At 36.1% G+C, this 19,765-nt stretch overlaps 4 protein-coding genes and 1 non-coding gene across 5 annotated transcripts; 2 read left to right on the top strand and 3 right to left on the bottom strand.

Moving 5' to 3' along the window:
* Positions 1-172: 172 nt before the first annotated feature.
* Positions 173-3,042, bottom strand: LOC17898180 (aspartyl protease APCB1). Its single transcript, XM_006304460.2, has 9 exons — positions 2,299-3,042; positions 2,092-2,215; positions 1,781-2,010; positions 1,446-1,685; positions 1,137-1,290; positions 955-1,046; positions 727-841; positions 563-635; positions 173-467 (listed from the first exon to the last, which is right to left on the bottom strand). Exons 1-9 carry the CDS (start codon positions 2,889-2,891, stop codon positions 346-348), a joined length of 1,743 nt encoding a protein of 580 aa, XP_006304522.1. The 5' UTR covers positions 2,892-3,042; the 3' UTR covers positions 173-345.
* A 2,095-nt stretch (positions 3,043-5,137) lies between these two features.
* On the top strand, positions 5,138-15,675 carry LOC17896956 (DENN domain and WD repeat-containing protein SCD1). The gene is made up of 31 exons (XM_006306548.2): positions 5,138-5,448; positions 6,190-6,283; positions 6,507-6,708; positions 6,945-7,086; positions 7,239-7,339; positions 7,460-7,523; positions 7,667-7,780; positions 7,862-8,079; positions 8,189-8,243; positions 8,326-8,400; positions 8,578-8,773; positions 9,094-9,217; positions 9,285-9,339; positions 9,682-9,726; positions 10,235-10,310; positions 10,526-10,599; positions 10,684-10,734; positions 10,965-11,122; positions 11,221-11,268; positions 11,735-11,792; positions 11,905-11,988; positions 12,110-12,362; positions 12,449-12,615; positions 13,162-13,226; positions 13,343-13,466; positions 13,803-13,984; positions 14,077-14,148; positions 14,400-14,560; positions 14,671-14,712; positions 14,952-15,139; positions 15,374-15,675. The coding sequence occupies exons 1-31, from the start codon at positions 5,275-5,277 to the stop codon at positions 15,467-15,469; spliced, it is 3,558 nt and encodes a 1,185-aa protein (XP_006306610.1). The 5' UTR covers positions 5,138-5,274; the 3' UTR covers positions 15,470-15,675.
* Positions 15,676-15,924: 249 nt separating this feature from the next.
* LOC17900464 (protein PLANT CADMIUM RESISTANCE 6) lies at positions 15,925-17,184 on the bottom strand. Its single transcript, XM_006304477.2, has 4 exons — positions 16,837-17,184; positions 16,682-16,753; positions 16,278-16,490; positions 15,925-16,135 (listed from the first exon to the last, which is right to left on the bottom strand). Exons 1-4 carry the CDS (start codon positions 17,138-17,140, stop codon positions 16,050-16,052), a joined length of 675 nt encoding a protein of 224 aa, XP_006304539.1. The 5' UTR covers positions 17,141-17,184; the 3' UTR covers positions 15,925-16,049.
* A 576-nt stretch (positions 17,185-17,760) lies between these two features.
* Positions 17,761-17,832, top strand: TRNAD-GUC. Its single transcript has one exon. It is a non-coding gene; the product is annotated as a tRNA-Asp (tRNA).
* Positions 17,833-18,193: 361 nt separating this feature from the next.
* Positions 18,194-19,563, bottom strand: LOC17900174 (transcription factor MYBS1). The gene is made up of 2 exons (XM_006305348.2): positions 19,036-19,563; positions 18,194-18,872 (listed from the first exon to the last, which is right to left on the bottom strand). Exons 1-2 carry the CDS (start codon positions 19,455-19,457, stop codon positions 18,350-18,352), a joined length of 945 nt encoding a protein of 314 aa, XP_006305410.1. The 5' UTR covers positions 19,458-19,563; the 3' UTR covers positions 18,194-18,349.
* Positions 19,564-19,765: the final 202 nt, after the last annotated feature.

The raw sequence follows: 19,765 nt of genomic DNA, 5'->3' as shown, positions 1-19,765 counted from the left end.
CAGAAATGTACCCTCTCTAACAAATCTTGGCAGTTGACAAATATTATACGTTTGTCCTAAAATATTTTAACGGATATGGATTTTCAGCATTTTTCTAAAATATATTTGATAATTACGAACATATATGATATTTAATCAATTTTTTGCCCTTTTTCTTTTATATGATACAATATTTAATCATATCTAGTTTATAGTAATATTATTTTTAACAAGTGTTACAGATCAAAACTTGATTAGTCTTTTTCAATTTTATGTTACACAATATGTAATTTACGCCTAACTACTATAATACACGCTTGCATGTGTCAGATTTATACACTGATATATGTAAGAATTATGGATCCGTCAGCCTTGAAAGAAAGGTACATTGTGATCAAACTCACGAGGCCGGACGCAATCTGACTTCATCCATCCGATCCTCCGTTTCACATTGTCGTACACGATCAAGTGTCCACGCATCGATATATCTGCAATAACAAAACGAAACACGTATCTCATAAGTTCCATGTTGGGTTTCAGACAGGAAAAATGTTGGGTTTTGCAGATAAAATGATAAGTTTACCTCCAATAATAATGGTGGAACCATCATGGACACTGCTTCCATCTAATATCCCAAGACACACATTTCCTTTGTTCTGCAGCAAAAAGTACGTGCGAAACCCGAATATATAAACTCAAATATAAAGCTAGCAATCGAAATTATAAGAGCTTATAAAAAGTGCTTACGCTGATGATCAAGTAATCCTCGGGTTGAATCAAAAGTTTTCTTGATATGATCAACCATTTGCTCCATATTTGCAGAGTTATTGGTCTGAAGAACTTCTTGACATCTGACAAGGAACTGCACATTACCGAAACCAATAACTCTTTATGTTCTGATCAAATGTTCTGAAAGTACCTGATCGGAAAATTAATTAGCTTTATGCAAAAGAATATCATATGTTCTGGTTGTACCTGATAGGGAAGTTAGTTTTAGCTCGCCAGCATATAGGCAGTGTTTCGTCTGAATCATCACGTGTTAAGTCTGAACCAGAAACTTCTTGAAGCTTTCACCAAAAAGAAACGGTAAAACATCATTGACCAGAAGATTTTCATTTAACAAAAGGCAAAAGTAGTTTTTATATGTGATTACTTACTGATGTGACCAATTGGGTGTAAGCCTGGTTTGGGAAGTATGTATAGGAACTTCCTGTATCAAATAAGGCTTTCCCTACTCTTCCGTTTTCACCATCTAAGGTAAGCATAGCGTTCCCATAGCTCATCTTTGTAACTTGCATCTGATAAACTTCCCTGAAAGAAACCAAAAAATTGTAAGCGACCTTAGCATATATGCAAGTGACATAGATTGAAACTTGTGGGAATACTAAAATATATTCAAATAAGCATCCAATCAAGCTATTCTAAGCTGCTAGGTAGATTAGGCTGGTTTTACGTTAAGCACTTACAAGCGGGAATGGTGAAGCATAGGAACCCATGTCATTCCGTGTGATGGAACCAAATCACTACCCATGAAGATATATCCTTCACCGTCTAAATCAGAGGCAAGGCAATGGCCAACCACATTGCTGATAATACCTCGGCTTCCAAGTTGAGAAGGTAAGCTAATTTTAGCTCTACTTAGACCGAGAATCCCGTCTGTCTTTAGCAGAGTGTTCAACAGTACGCCTTGCTGATCATATCCGCATCTTAATATGTTAATCACAAAAGCAAAAGTCACAACATGAAACACTCATATATTCTGTAACAAAATCACAAATTGTTAACAGAGAGTAGTTGTTACCCGAAAACTATATCTGACTCGGCTAGTGATCCGTTGTGGAGTTTGAGATGAAACTTATCTTTAGTGAGAACTCCCATGGAATAGCTATGATCAGCATATTCAATCTCGTAGTCACACTGTTGTGAACTCTCAAAATGTCCAGTCATTTGATTCCTTTGGAATTCTACACATAAGGGCTCCGAAGATCCCACTAAGTTATGATTTTTTGGCTTATATAGTTGATTTGCTCCCTAAATCCCACCAAAAACCAAAATGTTCATCAGCGATTCCAAAGAGAGACTCTCCTAAAACATAAAAAAATGGATCTTTACCTTAGCACAACTAGTACACGGCGCATCACATTGGATCCAAGTCAAGTCACTACCAGTATCAATATCAAGATGATAGTAGTGCCCATCTTCAGGCTTCCCAACAAGAATCCGTGTATAATACAGTCTGCAACAAAACAAATCTCTGTTAACTTGTGCTTTAAGGAACTCGCAAAATTCGGACTTTAGAGAATTTTATTCAAAGCGTACCCATCTGGATACACATTACCCCCGACAGGAAAAATCGTAGTGGAGGAGGAGTCAACAGAACCAGCGGTTGTGGATAAAACACTGTTGACTTTCACAGGGTTGACCAATTCTAAATCCATAGATTCCACCAAGATTCCATTCTCTACACCCAAATCTTCCGCTAAGACCCGCTCATGGAACTCTCGAGCTCTCAATTTGTGATACACAGGGAAAACAAACGACGTCGTTTCACGGCGGCTATTATCGTCATCACGGTTCCTCTCATCAGAAACCCTAAACATCTGAACAGAGTTGGAGAAAACAGAGCCGTACAGAGCAATCGCGATAAGCGAGATACCGAGAAGACTTAGAACCAATCTCGGAGAACTCATGGAGAGATCGGAGAACCAGAGACGAAATTGCGGGTTTTGGTGAAGCGGGTCGGGTTGATGAAAACTCGGGTCCTCGGGAGGGATCTCTAGTGGGTAATCGTGATCAGTGAGGGTGAAGGCAGAGATTGTTTTGCCTTGTGAGGGATCATCGGACGGTGGGAGAGTGATTACGACTACGCCGTGGACTCGTTGTTGTTGCTGGTCATGACGATCTGGTTCCATTCTTGGGGATCTATTCCGATCGAATTGGGTTGATTTCGATCGGGATAGAGGAAGAGAAGAAGTTAATTGCAGAGTAGAAGTGGTCAAGAGTCAAAGAGGCTTTGCATACAAGACGGAAGCTGCGAGGAAGGAGAGAGGTTTATTTTGTCTACAATTTGAAAATTGAATATAGTTTACACATTGACATATTTATTATAAACCTTTTTGTTTTGTTTTCCTCTTTAGAAAACGGATCCAAACGGTATGATTATTTGATCAGGGTATATTTAAACAGAAAAAATAACATTTATTTAAACCATATAAATATTCGATTTTGATACGTGGAAGAAAATAAACAGCACTTTTTTTTAAAAGGTTTAACTAAATTTATAATTTTCTGGAAATTTCAAAAATGTCATTTTTCAAAACTATCTTCTCTTTCAAATTTTATCAAAAATATCACAAAAATTGAAAATTATTCAAATCTATGTATAATTTTATGAATATAGAGAATTTTTTAAAAATACCCTTTTGGTGTATTTTTTTCAAAAATACCCTTTTATATATATTTTATAAGTATTGTATAAATACTTTTTATATATATTTTATAAATACTGTATAAATATCTTTTCAAATTACCTTTATATATATTTTATAAGTACTCTAAGTGCCTTTTAAAAACCTTGTAAACCTATTAAAAGCCTTGTAAAAACGTTTTTAAACTTTTTAAATCCTTATAGATTATTCATATTTAGTCTCCTAGTGGTATTTAATATCTCGAAATACATTATAAACCATATACAACTTTATAGGTTTTCATATTTAAAAATTTGTATTTTTTTATGTATAGATGAAAGGGGTATTAAAAATTTGTATTTCGGTATACTTTAAAAAAAAATGGTTTTTCTCATTAAAATTTAAGTTTTTTCCCAATTTGATTCTTTTTATAATTAAAATAAAAAAACTCTAATAAATTTAATAAATAATAACTTAATAAAAGGATTTGTAAGGTAATGTTACTACAACTTACAAAAAGGGGGAATTTCAAAAATACCCCTTTTCATATACTTCTTTTTAAAAATACATCTTTTTCAAACTTTATCAAAAAACCCACTAAAAATGTTAAAATTTATCCAAATATGTGTGTAGTCTTATAAATATATACACAAATTACCTTTATATGTGTCTAAAACTTTATACACCTTTCATAAATAGCGTAAAAATAAATTATAAAAACCTTATAAAAACCGTATAAACCCTTTTAAAAATCTTTTAAAAACCTTATAAAACTTATAAAAACGATTTAAAACTATTTAAAACATTTTAAATATTTGTATCGAATCTCCCAGTAGTAGTTATTATATAGAAGTACCTTATAAACTATATAAAACTTTATAATTTTTATATTTAAAAAAGGATATTTTTGAAAATGGATAGATAAAAGGGGTATTTTTAAAAAGGATACACCAAAAGGGGTATTTCTCAAAAATTCTCAAAAAATATTGATATAGTTGTAGGAAAATACAAGTTATCGTTAATTTTTGATATTTTAGAGAATATTTTATATAAGTACATTGATTTTATAGAATATATTATAATTTTGAATTGAGAAATAAGAATAATCACATATTACAATATATTTCTCAAACTTTTTTGTTCCCGTTTATTAGTATCACGATCAATGACAACAATAAAAACAAGTTTATTTTATAATGTTATACCAAACCAAATATATTTACAGATAAAAGTTTGTACTTACGTGTGAGTCTGAATCTCTTACATATTTTTTATTTCTTAAAATATACAATCTCAAATGGAGATTGGTAGGCCAACTGCTCAAGAAAAAAGATAAATTCCACAAAATTTGTGACCGCCAGGTCGGGTAACATGATAAGTATTGGATACATGAAATCAATATATTAGCTATTAAACCTTAAAAACAAAATTAAAAACATGGCTTAGAAAACTTAAAATGGAAGCACGGGTTGCTACTAGTCAGGATTTAAATTGAATACCTAGTTAGGATTTAAATTGAATGTGTATATATATATATACAAATATGAGAATGGTACTGAAATAAAACAATTCAATGAAACAAACAAAATATGACGACCCGAAAAATCCAAATCCTGAACACGGTCCGGTTACTGAAATGCCGAGGGCTAGTTGTAAATTTGAGTGAAATACAAGACTAGTTTTGCGAACGGCCCTTTTTGTTATTTTCCCCTTAAAATATTTTTACGAACGACTCTCACTAAAAAAGAAAATACAACAAAGCCAAGGGAGCCCGAATTGAAGCAACTACTTTTCTCCATCATCACCACCATTCTCTTCATCATCGTCGACGAAATTGAAAAATCCAGATCATGCTCTAGAACTCAGTTTTTAGATCTCAAGGAGGACGATGGGTCGGATCTTCGAGTACTTCGTCGTGTGCGGACTTGGTCCGGAGATGCGAACCGTGGATGGAGATCCTGGTTTCCATGGGATTCAAACCTTCTACTTGCCTTCGCTTCTTGACCAGTTCCCTCCTACTGATCAATCCCCTTACCCTGCCCCTCCTCCTCAGCTTCCCACTGTAAGTTCCAGCGACATCTTTTGAATTCTCGTCCAGGTTTCCGATTTTTTTGAGGATTTTGATTGGGTTTTAGGTCCGTGCTGGTGACTGCTTTGTTGTTCAAATGTGGAATCACCGTTTTCTAGTTGCTAGGTTTTTTCTGTATTTGATATAAGAAGCATTTCCAAGTTAGTTACTGGAGAGACTTCGATTTTTTAATACGGTGATAAATGAATGTGCTCGAATTGGATCGACCTCAGATTAGGTCTCAAGATTAGTTGAGTTGGAATATTATATTTGAGTTGTCTTTGACCAAGAAAGGAGCTTTTGAAATTGCTCAAAGTGTGGTTCGTTTAGGGAGATTTTGATCATGTGTTGCCACAGGAGGTTCAGTTTGGCTTCAGTATTCTTTGAGAGAGAGAGAGAGAGAGAGAGCTAGTGCCATTGTGTAGTAGTTCTTTTATTGTCATTCACAGTTATATTTCCTGGCTTTGGTCTTGTGCTTCTACTTTGGAGGTTATTTTTGATTCATGAATCATTCAGATTATAAAAAAGAAAAAAAAAAAAGAAGCATTTCTTACTAAACAATTGGTTTAATTCTTTTATTGATCCATGTTGAAATGAATGATCTGAATAAAAGTTGTAAGAGTTTAACCTACTCGATTAGGTTAGGCCTGAGAGTTTGTTTTCTTTTTTTGGGTGAAACTAGATATATTTTACTCAGGCAAACTTTCCTGATTCAACTTCTTTTCTTTTGGGTAGTGTGTTCTTCCTGCTGGGGTGGTGTTCCATTCTTCTGGGTTTGTTTCTAGTGACCCTGCAAGTTTTCCACGGAGCTATCCGATCGTCTTGACGGGTATGTGATTATCCTTAGATTGCATAGTTGGAGTTTTGTCTGCTTTGCATTGTGGCTGCTCCACCTGCGATGTTGATTCAGTTGAAGTGGAATTGTTTTAGCAAAGAAGCGGTCTTGCACTCATTTGTTTTGTTTTTTTCTTCTGCCATGTTGGATCTAAGTTCGTTGGTTTTGAATACACCTGCTTTAACTCTGGTAGGTTATCTTAATATTTTTTGAACAGAGGGTGATGGATCAAAAATATTTGTCAGTTGCATTGCATTTCGGGATCGAGTCTGTGAGGATATTATTGAAGCTTATCGCTTACCGCCGAATACATACGCAGACAAGTGTATATGTCTTGTGTCTCACGCCCCCAATTTCCGTGTTCTTCGTAATTCTCTCGAAGAGATTTTTGTTCTTTGCTTCTCTTCAGAAGGAAGCTGGTAAACACTATGCTAAAACATCTCTATTCGTGTCTATCTAACATGAGTTACGCCTTGAGTTACTGTTTCTGTATATAATTTTTTGATATATTCAGTAAACTTATGTGGATGGAGCTTGCATTTAATAAATTTTGTGTTGTATTCATCCTTTTCAAAAATTTGCTCTACAATACAAAGAATAACAAACATCATTGGTATGTTTAAACTTTGACGTTAGTGTACTTTAACCTTTTCAGTAAACCATTATGGGATATTATCGCCTATATGGTATCTAATGTGCCACTGCCGACTCCCGGAAAAGACAGAGTCTTGTTTGCTGTCGAGAATTGCCTGCTCTCGGTGGAAGCACCTCCAGAGGATAGTCTTCCTCAGGCAGATGTATGACTTGTGCTTTTGTCTCCTTAATCTTTTCCTTAGCCACTTTGGAGATTTTCAATGTCCTGACAACTACAAGGACGAGTGTTCCCTGATAGTTTTGAACTCTTTCCAATAAAGTTATGAAATGTTTGGCATGGTTTTACTGACTGCAGATATCTCTCCAGCCGCTTGTACAATGCTTGGATGTCGACAACTTGATTAAGTTGTTTACATCTGTACTAGTTGAAAGGAGGATTTTGATTCGATCCAATAAGTAAGTTTCTGTATCTAGAGACATAATGAGTTTGAGTGACATTTTTCTAGACGGTTACTATTTTCATAATATCTCTGTTTTAGCATCACATTTATTTTGCTTCATCGTGAATCTCAATAGGTATTCGCTTTTGACGCTGGTGTCTGAATCCATATGTCATTTGATTTATCCTTTCCGATGGCAGGTATGTCATAGAACGCTGATGAGATCTCAGTTTACCACTTAAGCAAATATTAACCCATTTGTAAGCATGCTAACCCATGCATTTCTACTGACTAAAACATATCTTCTAATCTTTATTATTTGTTGTGTTGTATGTTTCTGAAGCAAGTCTACATTCCATTACTATTTTTTAGTGGAGTAGACTACATTGATGCACCAACACCATATATGATGGGTCTCCACTCTGATGTCGATACTTCTACTCTTGTTATGGATGGCGTGAGTCTTATATTATGTAGTTCTTACCTTCTTTAAAATTTAGACAACCTTATATTGGTCTCACAACATTGCCATTTTTAGGTTGTAGTGGTGGATCTTGATTTTAACCAAATCACTACTTCTGAAGAGATACCTCCTATACCAGAGCCTGAGTTCAGCGCGTTGCGGAACGATATCTTGAAACTACTGCACCCTAATGTTGTAGGGATTGATCAGTTAAAGGGATTTGGTAATTCTGTTGAGCAGTGCCCTAAATACCTTAGCAAACCTTGGGGAGAAGATCATGACCTTCAACTCAGGTGACATTAGGAAACCTTGTCATATGATTGCCTAGACTTTATTATCTTTCATCGAAACTTTTTGGTACTCATGTTCTTGTTTTCTTATACAATCCATTTCCTCTGGCAGGGTTATATTCTTAAAGTTTTTTGCATCTATATTGGGTGGCTACCGCAATTTCATAGTATGTGATTTTTACTCTTTACTTGTAGTATTTTATTCACCAGTACTGTAAATCTTTTCTTACTTGTATGATTCTTTATCAGGAAAACAAAGTTTTTAGTACTGATGCGTTTCTTAAGAGACGGTCCCGTTCCACAAATCAGCCACCAGAGCCTATGGTAAGCTAATTGTTTCATGTATGGAATGCATATATTTACAGTTAATGTATTTTATGACTTGACATTACTCTCCTTAATCATCTTTCTTTTTTTGTTTGGACAAAACTCTCAATCATCTAAAGTTACGTTTTATTTGTGGAATAATTTTTATTATTGGTACTATTCTAATTTTTGCAGTTGGTTCAATTCTTGGGCTCTTTTGCATTCCTCGATTATCTTGAAAGGCGTCTAGGCACTGATGAGAACAGTACTAATCTCCTCGAGAAGTTACAAGATGCAGTTGGAAGGGGTCAAGATGCGATGTCGATTCTACCTAAATCTTCTGTGGAGCCTGAAATAATCACAATAGCTGAGCCAGAAGTTGAAGAATCAGGTACATTTTGATCTTTTGTTTGGTAGAATTTGTTAGATCGCAGAAGCGGAATGATAGAAAATTGAGGTTGTTCAGATACAAGAAACTACCGAGAATGAGAATGTATCTAATTGATGGTATACCATCTTTCCTAATCTCATGGGTTTTTGGCTGGCCACCAGTAGTAGTTGGATAGAGACAAAATTTGCAAGTTGGTGAAGTATGCATAACAAAAGAAAAGCTGCTAAGAATCTTTCAGTCTGTTCTATTTTTCTGGGGAATACTTGTTCGTGTACTGAGTTTGGATCATGTTCTGATTTATCTCTATTCTTTTGTGTTAGCCACCAGGTATACATATGACAGGTTTCCTGCGAGTGTTAGATCAGAGGAACAAGAAGAAAAGCGAAAACAGATCCTTGCAGCAGCAAGCGGGGCTCTTGAATCCAATGGAAGGCATCCTCCAAGGTATATCCTGATTTGCTTGAAACAGCGATCAGATTTTTACTTATTTTTCTATATCCTCCAATTGTAGCTCACCGCCAGGGAAGAACACCAAAGAAGACAATTTCAGTTCAATGGAGAGGGCTGTAAGTGTTGCCTTTAATCTTGTTTCTCTTGCATGGATTCAAATAAATCAATATGACATGAAGAAGTGTATGGATCTGACATGCGTGGATAGTGAATCAAGATAAACTCATCAATCATTGCACATAATTTAATTAAGATATCAAACGAAAGTTGATTTCTCTTGTACTTGTACTCTATAGGGTGCTATATCAAGTTCTGCTTTTGGCCTTCATTTTTCTTCTTCTGTAAAATAAGACTCATAACTCAATCGAAAATGAAAACAATGGCCAGAAAAAATCTGTTCTAAATGTCATACCATTACTTCTTCTCTTTTTTGATGATATTGTAATAACTGTTTTCAGGCAGAGAGAGAACGAATGGTCTTGGATATACAAGTCAAGTTGCAGGTAATTTCTTCTTGTCTGTGTGTTTGAAAGATTCCAATTTGCAAGGTTCTGTATTCTGGAATGATCGAAACTGAATTCCGTCTTCAAAATGGTTTTGTCTATTGAGAATTTTGTGAGAAAAGAACCCCTAAAGTACCCAAACTGAGAGAAAGTATATCTTGTCTTGATATTTACCTAGTCCCCGATAATACTCAAACTTGACTAATAAAACACGAATCCTTAAATATATTAATGAGACCCAAACTATTGGAAATGTATGCTGATTGAGCTTTACAGAATCTCGATGCATGTCATCAAAGTTACCTCTGAAAAACATAATAGGTAGGAGAAGAACTCTTCTTTTTTTCTAAGATGTAATGACCTAAAACGTGTACAACTAATTTTTCACTTTTGAAAAGTTGGTTGTTTTTCTTTAAATTAACCTGAACTGGTCATGATTCCACTCGCTGATAAATTAATCTATTGTAAAAAAGGAAACAGTGAAGATCGGTTTGTTGTGTGTTTTCAGGGATTATGGCTCCGTCTTTTGAAACTGGGCTCATCTGAAGATCCTCTTTCTTCATTTGAATACGGCACAATATTGGGTATGTTCCATTTTAATGGGAATGAGAGTAAATGTAAACTACTATTTCTGGTATAAGAAATGGTTAAACCAAGAAATGAATCAAGTTGTTATGAATAATCAGCCATATAATAACAAAATGATTGCCATTGTGATCATATCTCCGTTTCTGCTGTAAAAACCAGAGAGCTGTTGGTTTCTCTATTGAAAATTGAACCCCATAATTTTCTCATGTAGCTCTCATCGAATCTGATGCTGAGGGGATTGGTGGGAGTGGTTTTATCGAGTGTATACGAGAGCATCTGTATTCGGTAAGCGTAGCAACTGTACGGCATATATACTGAGCTTGTTTTTTTGAGCTGAACCTTACTGTATCGTGGACTTATTTCCTGCAGGGCTGGCATGGTCGATTGACCGAGGAGCAGTTTATTGCAGTCAAAGAATTGGTAGGCAGATAATGATCAACTAGTTTTATCTGTATACTGACCTTAATATACCCAGTTTCTCAATTAATTGCATTTAAGCTGTGCATAATAGATTTGCTCAGGTTATATGTCCTGGCTGTTGTGGAAGGGTTTTTAGCTTTTCGTAACACCATGTATTATTTCCTTTGGAGACTAAGAAAAGTGTAAACACAGAATGATATTCTTCAACAATTATTGGTCATTGTTATCAGCTCAAAATGGCTGTGAGCCGTGCTGCTTCAAGAAGCGATCTGTCGACAGTGCGGGATGCACTTGAAGTTTCTGCTGAAATGTTCAAGAAGGATGCCAATAATGTCTCAGACTATGTCCAACGTCATCTCATCTCCATACCCATCTGGGAGGAGTTGAGGTATGCAACTCAACATGCTGCCGGCTCTATGAACTTTATTATTTATTAGTGCTGCTTTGAAAATAGATTATTTGACATATTGTGAATTTTTTTGACAGATTCTGGGAAGGTTACTTCGAGTATCTCATGGAGCAGCCTGCAAATGAGTGAGTCTTCTTAAGTTCTTGTATTCATTTGATAGTATCAATTGTTTGTTCGTATACATGCTCCTTATTGCTACTCGCTACAACAATGAGAACTATATTAACAAATGAGTCAGTGACACCAACTGTAAATTTGAAAAACTTATGGTGGGGGTTTTGTGATGGAAATAGAAGTCGTTCTGTAGCATACTTGATATATTGGCTCTAGCAAGGAGCTCTTCATCATGATTCTCAGTATTCTTTAGTCTTTAAAAATGTATGTAATGCTCATAGATTGTAAGTAATGTCCATGTCATACTTTTAGGTGTTTCCGATTCCCCTTATCAACTAATCAGTTGTTGTCCACATACTTAATATTTTAACCCTGTTAACCATATATCATCTTAGTGTGTCTCACAGTGTACTGTCCAATTGATTGAATCATCATTGAAATTACTAATTCTTGTAACTCTTTATTGTACTATCTCAGATCAGTGAACTATGCTACTTTGGTCACAGCCAGACTAATCATAGTGGCATCACACATGGTGAATTCTTATATTGAGAGTTGGCTTATTTTTTACCTTATGTTCTTGATATGTGATAGTTACAGTTCTCTTTGCTTACTATTTCTTCACATTATATATTGTTCTTGCAAAGGCTGGCTTGGGACTTCCTGATACAGAAGCTTGGTACATGATCGAGACAATAGCAGAGAAACAAAAACTTGGATTCAAATTACTGGTAAATTAGCCTTTCTGTTTATTTCGTTCTGCAGTTAATGAAATGTCACATATTTTGTGTTTTTTATTCTCCACATGATTAAATTTCAAGCTTTTGGAAATCGTAACCAACTTTGTTTCAGATTAAACTCAGAGGGTTCCTGTCGCATGTTCAGCAACTTCGTGTCGGCTATTGGGGTGCTTCTTCATTTAAGCAGCAGGTCATATCTTCTGGGTTGCCATCCCCACGTCCAAAAGATGTCTCTGATGAATCCCAGCAACCCTCAGAAGCTTCTGGAAGGAGCTGGGTGCAGAGTATGTTTAGCAGAGATACAGCATCAAGAGCAAATTCTTTCAGTCGTGTTCGTAAGTGGGTTTCTGATAATGCTTCTTCAGGTATACCCGTGATTACTCTTCTGTCTTTGTGGTTGCCATTCTAGCATGGTGTTGCTGACGTCAATATACTAAACTTGGCAAAACAGACATAACTGCTGCTGCACAGAAGAAAATTCAGACCAATGTACGTGTTCTGAAGGGTCACAGCGGTGCTGTCACTGCCTTGCACTCTGTAACAAGAAGGGAAGTCTGCGACCTTGTGGGCGATCGCGAGGATGCTGGATTCTTTATCAGCGGTAGTACAGACTGTCTGGTCAGTAAATGCTTGTTTAGACAAATGCTTATATTTTTATTTTACATTCATCATTGAGTTGACTTTGCTTTGCACCTATATATGTTCTTTATATCTAATTGTGAACACACCTTGATGATGTTGTGGTCTATTTGATCTGAAAGATGATGCATTCCCTATCTGTAAAGATCATTACTTAGAGGGTGATAGGGTAGTTCATTCGTTTGCTAATAATATTTATCTAGATAAGTTTATTATTTTGCTATTAATGTTACCATAATGGTGCATATAGTAAATTGGGACATTTAGAAGAATAACTATGCCAAAGTAGGATTAGAAAAATAATTCTCATGCTGCTTTTGCCAGTTTCATTTGTCAACTTCTTATAGAGATAGTCATTGATTGAAAAGTTTTTACTTAAGAGGTGATCATTTCTATCTTAGATAAGATGTTGTAGTCTTTCACTCTTTCATTTCTGGAATTTCAGAGTGGTTAAATTTTCTGCTAAATCAGAATGGGTAATGACAATCTAGTACCCCCTTTTGGTTGCTTCCTGAATTTGAGCAGGTTAAAATTTGGGATCCAAGTCTGCGTGGTTCTGAACTTAGAGCGACTCTGAAAGGACATACTGGGTATACTCTTATTCACCTTGATGCTTCTCAGTAGTTGTGGGCTTTTTGTTAACTTTCATATGTTACGAATTTTTAATAGCACTTCCTTTCTCTTGTTCTTTTCAACTTTTATGTAGAACTGTGCGTGCTATAAGCTCTGACAGAGGAAAGATAGTTTCAGGATCAGATGATCAATCCATTATCGTATGGGACAAACAAACAACTCAGCTTCTAGAAGAATTGAAAGGACACGATGCACAGGTTTCTACTACATTAGTGTTTTTCTGACATTAGGATATGATTCATGAGGGGAAAGTATTAATGCTCAACACATAATAAACATATATGCGTGGACATAGTATATATAAAAAATAAGATAGTTATCATTGGATTACCATTTGGAAAATGTTGTAGCTGCCATCACTAGCATCTATCTTTACAGTATTGACCATTGATCAATGACAATTAAAGTTTGTTAAGTTAATATTACGAACCAACTATAAACTACTAATCAGTAGTAAGGGCACCAAAGAAGAAGCTTTATATAACTTACCTTTTTCTGAATAAGGGTATGCTACATCCAAAACTATTGTGCAGGTAAGTTGTGTCAAGATGCTTTCAGGCGAGCGTGTCCTAACTGCTGCACATGATGGAACAGTTAAGATGTGGGATGTAAGAACTGATATGTGTGTTGCAACTGTTGGCCGATGCTCTAGTGCCATTCTGTCGCTTGAATATGATGACTCCACAGGAATCTTAGCTGCTGCTGGGAGGGATACGTATGTATGCTATATTACCCATTAGTAACGTATGAATTAGCTATATTAAATGTCACTTACGGATTCAACTATCATGATTGGATAATCATCAGGGTTGCAAATATATGGGATATCCGTTCAGGAAAGCAAATGCATAAGCTGAAAGGGCATACCAAATGGATACGGTGAGCCTCACCCTTATCTTTTACAACATGTTTCTTTTTGTTTTGATTTAGAAATTACAAACCAATAAACCTATGGATTTATCTTCTTTTACAAGCTTATTAATGATGTTATATCTGCGGATTGTAGGGCTGCTTATTCTTAATATATATTGATTCATATTAATCATTTGTTCTTACCTTGTAAAATGTTGTAGGATATTATAATATTTTAGTTCTGCGACTTGTTTGATCAAATCGTGTAAATTCTGCAGATCAATTCGAATGGTCGAAGATACCTTGATTACTGGCAGTGATGACTGGACAGCACGAGTGTGGTCTGTCTCCAGAGGATCATGCGATGCTGTTTTGGCATGCCATGCTGGGCCAGTACAATCTGTTGAATACTCCCCATTTGACAAAGGAATAATCACAGGTCCATGCTGATTTAATCTACCATCAATTTTTATAAGATATATTAAGAAGCATCAATCTCATAAATAACATCAAAGCTTAAATTAGTGCATTGCTGTCTTTTTCTTGCAGGCTCGGCTGATGGTTTACTCCGCTTTTGGGAAAATGATGACGGTGAGATTCTCATTATTAACCTGAACTCTGACCTGACTCACTTTACTAAAATTGATGTAGCTGGCTTCATAAACTCTTTAGGGTACTTATGTTACAATTACAACTTCCATTTGTAAACGCTAAGCACTAACCCTTGGCCAACAACAGTTCTAAACCCAATCAACAACTATCTGCTGCACCAAACATTATATTTCGCGTACCTGATAATTCCTTAATACTTTGGTTATTTCGATTTTCAGGTGGCATAAAATGTGTGAAGAACATAACGCTCCACAGTTCCGCCATACTATCAATAAACGCTGGCGAACACTGGTTAGGGATTGGAGCAGCAGATAACTCAATGTCTCTTTTCCATTGTCCTTCTAACGCAGGAACTAAAGTCTCAGGCTGGCAACTTTATAGAGTACCACAAAGAACAGCGGCAGTGGTATGATCCTCTTTATCACATTAGTTAAAAGATACAATATTTTTTCTGGTCATGCCGTTTGATAATTCTGATGAGATTCTGAAACACCTGGAAGCAGTATAGATATGTATTAAGTCACGGGATAATAGACTACACAGTTATTGATCATCATGTTCTACAGTTTGGGCTGGTGGTTTGTTTCTTTATTTGTGTCTTTGTGTTTACTAAGACAGAATCTCTGATTATGTGATTCAGGTGAGATGTGTTGCGTCAGATCTCGAGAGGAAACGGATATGTAGCGGTGGTCGGAATGGAGTTCTCCGGCTGTGGGATGCGACCATCAACATCTGATTTGTCTTTCCACAACTGTCTTTGTGTATCTTCTTAACTTTATGTGTTGTTACCTTGTATGTTTGCTTATGCCCTCCCACATACATGTGGTTTTAAGAAAATTTTTGATGTTTTCATTCTGAATACTTTTCTTCTCAGTGATTCTTGTTTATCTATTACTAAACTCTAAGCGTTTATATAATGTGATTCGATAAAAAGTATCGACATGTGAATTTTCGATATACAGATATAAGAGGTGATCATTTATCAAAGTATGTATTTCCGTAAGACATTTTACATTTTTAAAATGTTATCTTGAGCTACAAATTGTAAAGTGTACTATTAATTCGTCTCATTTACAAGCAAAATAGAATTCAATTGAAAAAAGATAAATTTGACTTGTGTTTGGAAATTTCAAAAAATACAAAGTAGATTCAATGATTATTGACACAAACATGTTAACTTGAAGGAATTGTAGCAACGAAAGCCTCAATAGACATTTATTTTTTGGTCGTGAAATAAGCAAAATACAATAGAGATTTTAAGAAAAATAAACACAAATTAATAAAGAGCATGTTGGAGTAAAAAGAAATCAACAAAGTCAACCCATCATTCGTTGACCCGTGGGAGGAGCCATCATCTCTTGTTGCTGACCCATTCGCTGCTTTTGCACGTTCCCAATCCATCCTATACACACAACAAAATCATATAATATACAAATAACTCCAACTAATCGTCTTTTTTTAAAAAAGAAAAGAAAACCATAATATGAAAATATTTCGTAAGTTTGAGATTTATTTATTTTAGAGCAGGTTAATTGGTGTTTTACCAATGGCAGGATCAAGGCCACGAGCGTTGAGTTCACGATATTCTTGGCAAAGAGCACAATATTCACAGAAGCAATGAGTGATCCAATCTGGAGCTGGAGCATCCGGTAACCCGTATTTGCTTCTGAGCTTGGTCCGGAACGTGCATGTGTACACACACGGTATCGCAAACAAACAACATATCAATCCATACAACATTCCTGCCGTCCCACAACCTACACAAACACATATATTTATACGTCAACCCTACAAGATTTAGTATCAAATAATCGAACGTACGTTATGTGCAAATCTTTATCAAACATGACATCTTAATTTTCAAACGAATTGTATATCTTTTTTGAGTTATATATTCATCTTCGTTCCAATGCAGCAATTGCAAATACTGATAAAGTATAGTACTTACTGGTCGCTCCTTCATCGATGACCTCTGCGATCTGTCCGAATGTGACGAATGGAAAGCAACATGTGATGAGAGCTGATCCGAAACAAACAGTGAAGACATAAGAATCATTTTGTAATCAATGTAATGATGAACCTTCGAAAAGTTTGGTTTCTAACCATTTTCGCCGTCGTTCATGCAATCGAAAAGACCTGAAGTCCAGTTCGATGGCTGAGTATGGACCGGTCCGGCCATTGAGACTCCATATGGTTGGTTAACTGTTGCGCCTTGATTGACATACGTAGGTTGAACTGGTCGCATCGGTACTTGGTTTGGTTGGTTAACCATTCCACCATTATTAGGATATCTCTGCTCAGCTTGCACCACAGGTTTCTTGTCAACCGGTGGTTCAGGTTGTGCATAAAAGACAGGATTAAAGTTATTGTTCATCCTCGGACTCGCAGTTTGATCTGGTCGACCCATTATGTAAACCAAAAGGAGAAGTGTTTAGGGTTTAAATTTTCCAATTCTTTTTTCTTCTTTTTTTTTTTTTTGTGAAAGAAAATTAGAATGAAGGGGTTTGGTTTATATAAAGGAGGTTGATTCATGTACAACTTGAACTTAGTTTGAAATTTTCGTTACATCTTGCACTTATTATTTATAATTCAACATGGCAATGTTGAATATAAATAACTTCGTTCCAATTAATTTTTTCATTCGTTTATTTTTATAAATGAAACTAGCTCTACTGTCATGGTTCTTCGGAACATGGACCTATGGCTATGATTGTAAATCTTTACTTAAACATATTTAGATTGAAGCCGATTATCGTAGATTAGTTGTATTTACATCAAAAATTAAACAAAACCTCAACTAAAGAAAAAAGATTGACTTCGTAACCTTGTTTGGCTTCTATATTAGTGGGTGAGAAAAATAAAAATAAATTTGTATTGACTTGGGGAAATTGATTCTTATTTGATAATGGTAGACATGATTGTCCATGCACATGCCTTTCTTTCTTTTGCTTCAAAGACTTTGACATGTGCTATTGACTTAAATATTTAGATTTTATTTATCTAGAAAATAAACTAAATAGCAACAAAGTCGTTGTAGTATAGTGGTAAGTATTCCCGCCTGTCACGCGGGTGACCCGGGTTCGATCCCCGGCAGCGGCGTAGTTTTTTGTTTGTTCTCTTTTTTTTTGAAACAGCTGAAATTATTGTGGGCCGTAACAGGCCCAAATGCGTTGTTCAAGTTTAAACTTACTTTCTCGTTAGCTTTAACTTTGTCTCCAAAATTTAAGTCTCTTCTAATAACAATTATAAACTTGAGAGAGCATCTCCTCATTCTCTCACATCTATTCAGCATTGTTTTACCCAAAATATCAAACTTCAATTTTGGCAGCTGCTACTCTATTTTTAGCATTCTTGGTTTAAAAAATCTAGTCATCACTTGGTTTTTTACTCTTTAGTGTATGTAATGGTTGTTGTATCTTTGTATACTTCTTTCTGAATATGAAATCCTGGTAAGCTTTTGTTTCAAGAACGTTACTGACATATTGAGAAAAAAAAATGGAAAAACAGAATCCTCTGCTGTACATTATTATTTGCCGCAGTTTTCGCTATTCGATATGAGAATGTACACAAGTTTTCAGTACAATATTTTTGTCAGTTATTACCAACTGTATTGTTGTCAGTGCATTGTAGACGGAGCTGGATGTTGCTGCGGTAAGGGTGGTACCGGGTAAGCCGGTAGAGCATAAGGAGCAACTCCAAGATGATGGTGATGGTGATGATGATGAGTTCCCATTGGAGGTGGAAGCATCACAGGTGTTCCAACAGCTGAACCCATATGATCATGTGGTGCGATGATCGGTTGTCCCACAGGCGCACCACCATACATCCCTAATCCAGCCATTGTTGGCGGATGATGAGGCTGTTGTTGAGGCTGTGGCTGTGGTTGTGGCTGAGCTGGTCTATGTTTGACCACTTGTTGTTGCTGTTGTCCTCCTCCTGTAACTGCAGGAGCTTGATTGTTCACAGTGGTGATGTCGTGAATGCTAGACCGCCTTCTATCTCGGTTCATCGAGTTAAGCCTGATGAAGTACTTTTGAGCATGACTTGCAACTTGTGTCGGAGTTCTTGAGATCACAAAGTTCCTTGAAATGCTTCTCCAGTCTCCTTTCCCAAATTTGTCCAAACCCAAAAGAAACAACCTTTCAAAAAACAAAACAAAAAAACAGAGGATTCTGTAAAGGTGAGATCTTTGAAACAAAAGGTAACAGAGCATTGAATAAAGGTAAGATCTTTGAAATCTTTTTTAACTCTATTAAGTCTCAAAATGTCAATGGATAGACTAAAGGAAGAAGAAGAAGAAACCGATGCTCTTCTTCAGTCCATGGAATCCCTTTTCTTCTCTCTTGCTCTGCTCTGGATCCACCACTTCTTCCTCCTCCACCATTGGAGCTACTTACCCCGGAGGTTCCAGGATTTGGTTTCTTCTCCGATGATCCAGAGGAATGGGAGTCTCTGTTAGCCGGAGAAGTTGCTGCTTCGTCGGCGACGAGACCTTTCCGGTGATGATAACGAGGTAAAGGAACTTGACCATCCTCTATTGCTTTGACATCTTCTAAAAGGATTTGGAAATATTTCTTTACATCTTCTAAGGTCTTGGTCGGAACCATTGACGCCATTTTCGTCCATTGATCATCTGTTATGTCTTCCTCTACACAATGCAAGGCAATTGCGTTCTCAAAGGCCTTCTCTTCTTCTCTGCTCCATGTTGCCACCACACTCTCCATTCGATTGATTTCAAATCGCCTCACTCTGTTTCTCTCTCTCTCTCTCTCTCTCTTTCTCTTCTCTCTTCTCTCTTCTTTGGTTTAATCGTGTGGTGGGCATGATAAGAGTTTGTGAAACGTATGTGAATGGGTCAGATTCTTTACCTTTTGGAGTTTTGTGAAACTTTTTTTTCTTTCTCTCTTTTGGTTTTTAAGTTAAGTTGCGGAGGTGCGCATTATAAGAGTGGACATTTGTGGCGCAGGGTAGTAGTATGAGACAGTGCATATGCGCATGATAAGAGAATGATAGGGACTTTAACTTATTCACA

This window comes from Capsella rubella, unplaced genomic scaffold (assembly GCF_000375325.1).
Source record: "Capsella rubella cultivar Monte Gargano unplaced genomic scaffold, Caprub1_0 scaffold_1, whole genome shotgun sequence".
In the NCBI taxonomy this organism is placed as follows: Eukaryota; Viridiplantae; Streptophyta; class Magnoliopsida; order Brassicales; family Brassicaceae; genus Capsella; species Capsella rubella.
This window is presented reverse-complemented; position numbering and strand designations above follow the sequence as displayed.

What these genes read in the sequence shown, in the direction of transcription:
- LOC17898180 (XM_006304460.2), bottom strand. Translation starts at nt 2,891, where the DNA reads ATGGAACCAGATCGTCATGACCAGCAACAACAACGAGTCCACGGCGTA. An exon ending in AAAACTAACTTCCCTATCAG is followed by an intron (nt 842 to 954) that starts GTACAACCAGAA and finishes GGTAATGTGCAG; the next exon opens with TTCCTTGTCAGATGTCAAGA. An exon ending in AGGATTACTTGATCATCAGC is followed by an intron (nt 636 to 726) that starts GTAAGCACTTTT and finishes TTTTTGCTGCAG; the next exon opens with AACAAAGGAAATGTGTGTCT.
- LOC17896956 (XM_006306548.2), top strand. Translation starts at nt 5,275, where the DNA reads ATGGGTCGGATCTTCGAGTACTTCGTCGTGTGCGGACTTGGTCCGGAG. An exon ending in TGAATACGGCACAATATTGG is followed by an intron (nt 10,311 to 10,525) that starts GTATGTTCCATT and finishes TTTCTCATGTAG; the next exon opens with CTCTCATCGAATCTGATGCT. An exon ending in AACTTGGATTCAAATTACTG is followed by an intron (nt 11,989 to 12,109) that starts GTAAATTAGCCT and finishes ACTTTGTTTCAG; the next exon opens with ATTAAACTCAGAGGGTTCCT.
- LOC17900464 (XM_006304477.2), bottom strand. Translation starts at nt 17,140, where the DNA reads ATGGGTCGACCAGATCAAACTGCGAGTCCGAGGATGAACAATAACTTT. An exon ending in CATGAACGACGGCGAAAATG is followed by an intron (nt 16,754 to 16,836) that starts GTTAGAAACCAA and finishes GTTTCGGATCAG; the next exon opens with CTCTCATCACATGTTGCTTT. An exon ending in CATCGATGAAGGAGCGACCA is followed by an intron (nt 16,491 to 16,681) that starts GTAAGTACTATA and finishes GTGTTTGTGTAG; the next exon opens with GTTGTGGGACGGCAGGAATG.
- LOC17900174 (XM_006305348.2), bottom strand. Translation starts at nt 19,457, where the DNA reads ATGGAGAGTGTGGTGGCAACATGGAGCAGAGAAGAAGAGAAGGCCTTT. An exon ending in TGGACTGAAGAAGAGCATCG is followed by an intron (nt 18,873 to 19,035) that starts GTTTCTTCTTCT and finishes GTTTTTTGAAAG; the next exon opens with GTTGTTTCTTTTGGGTTTGG.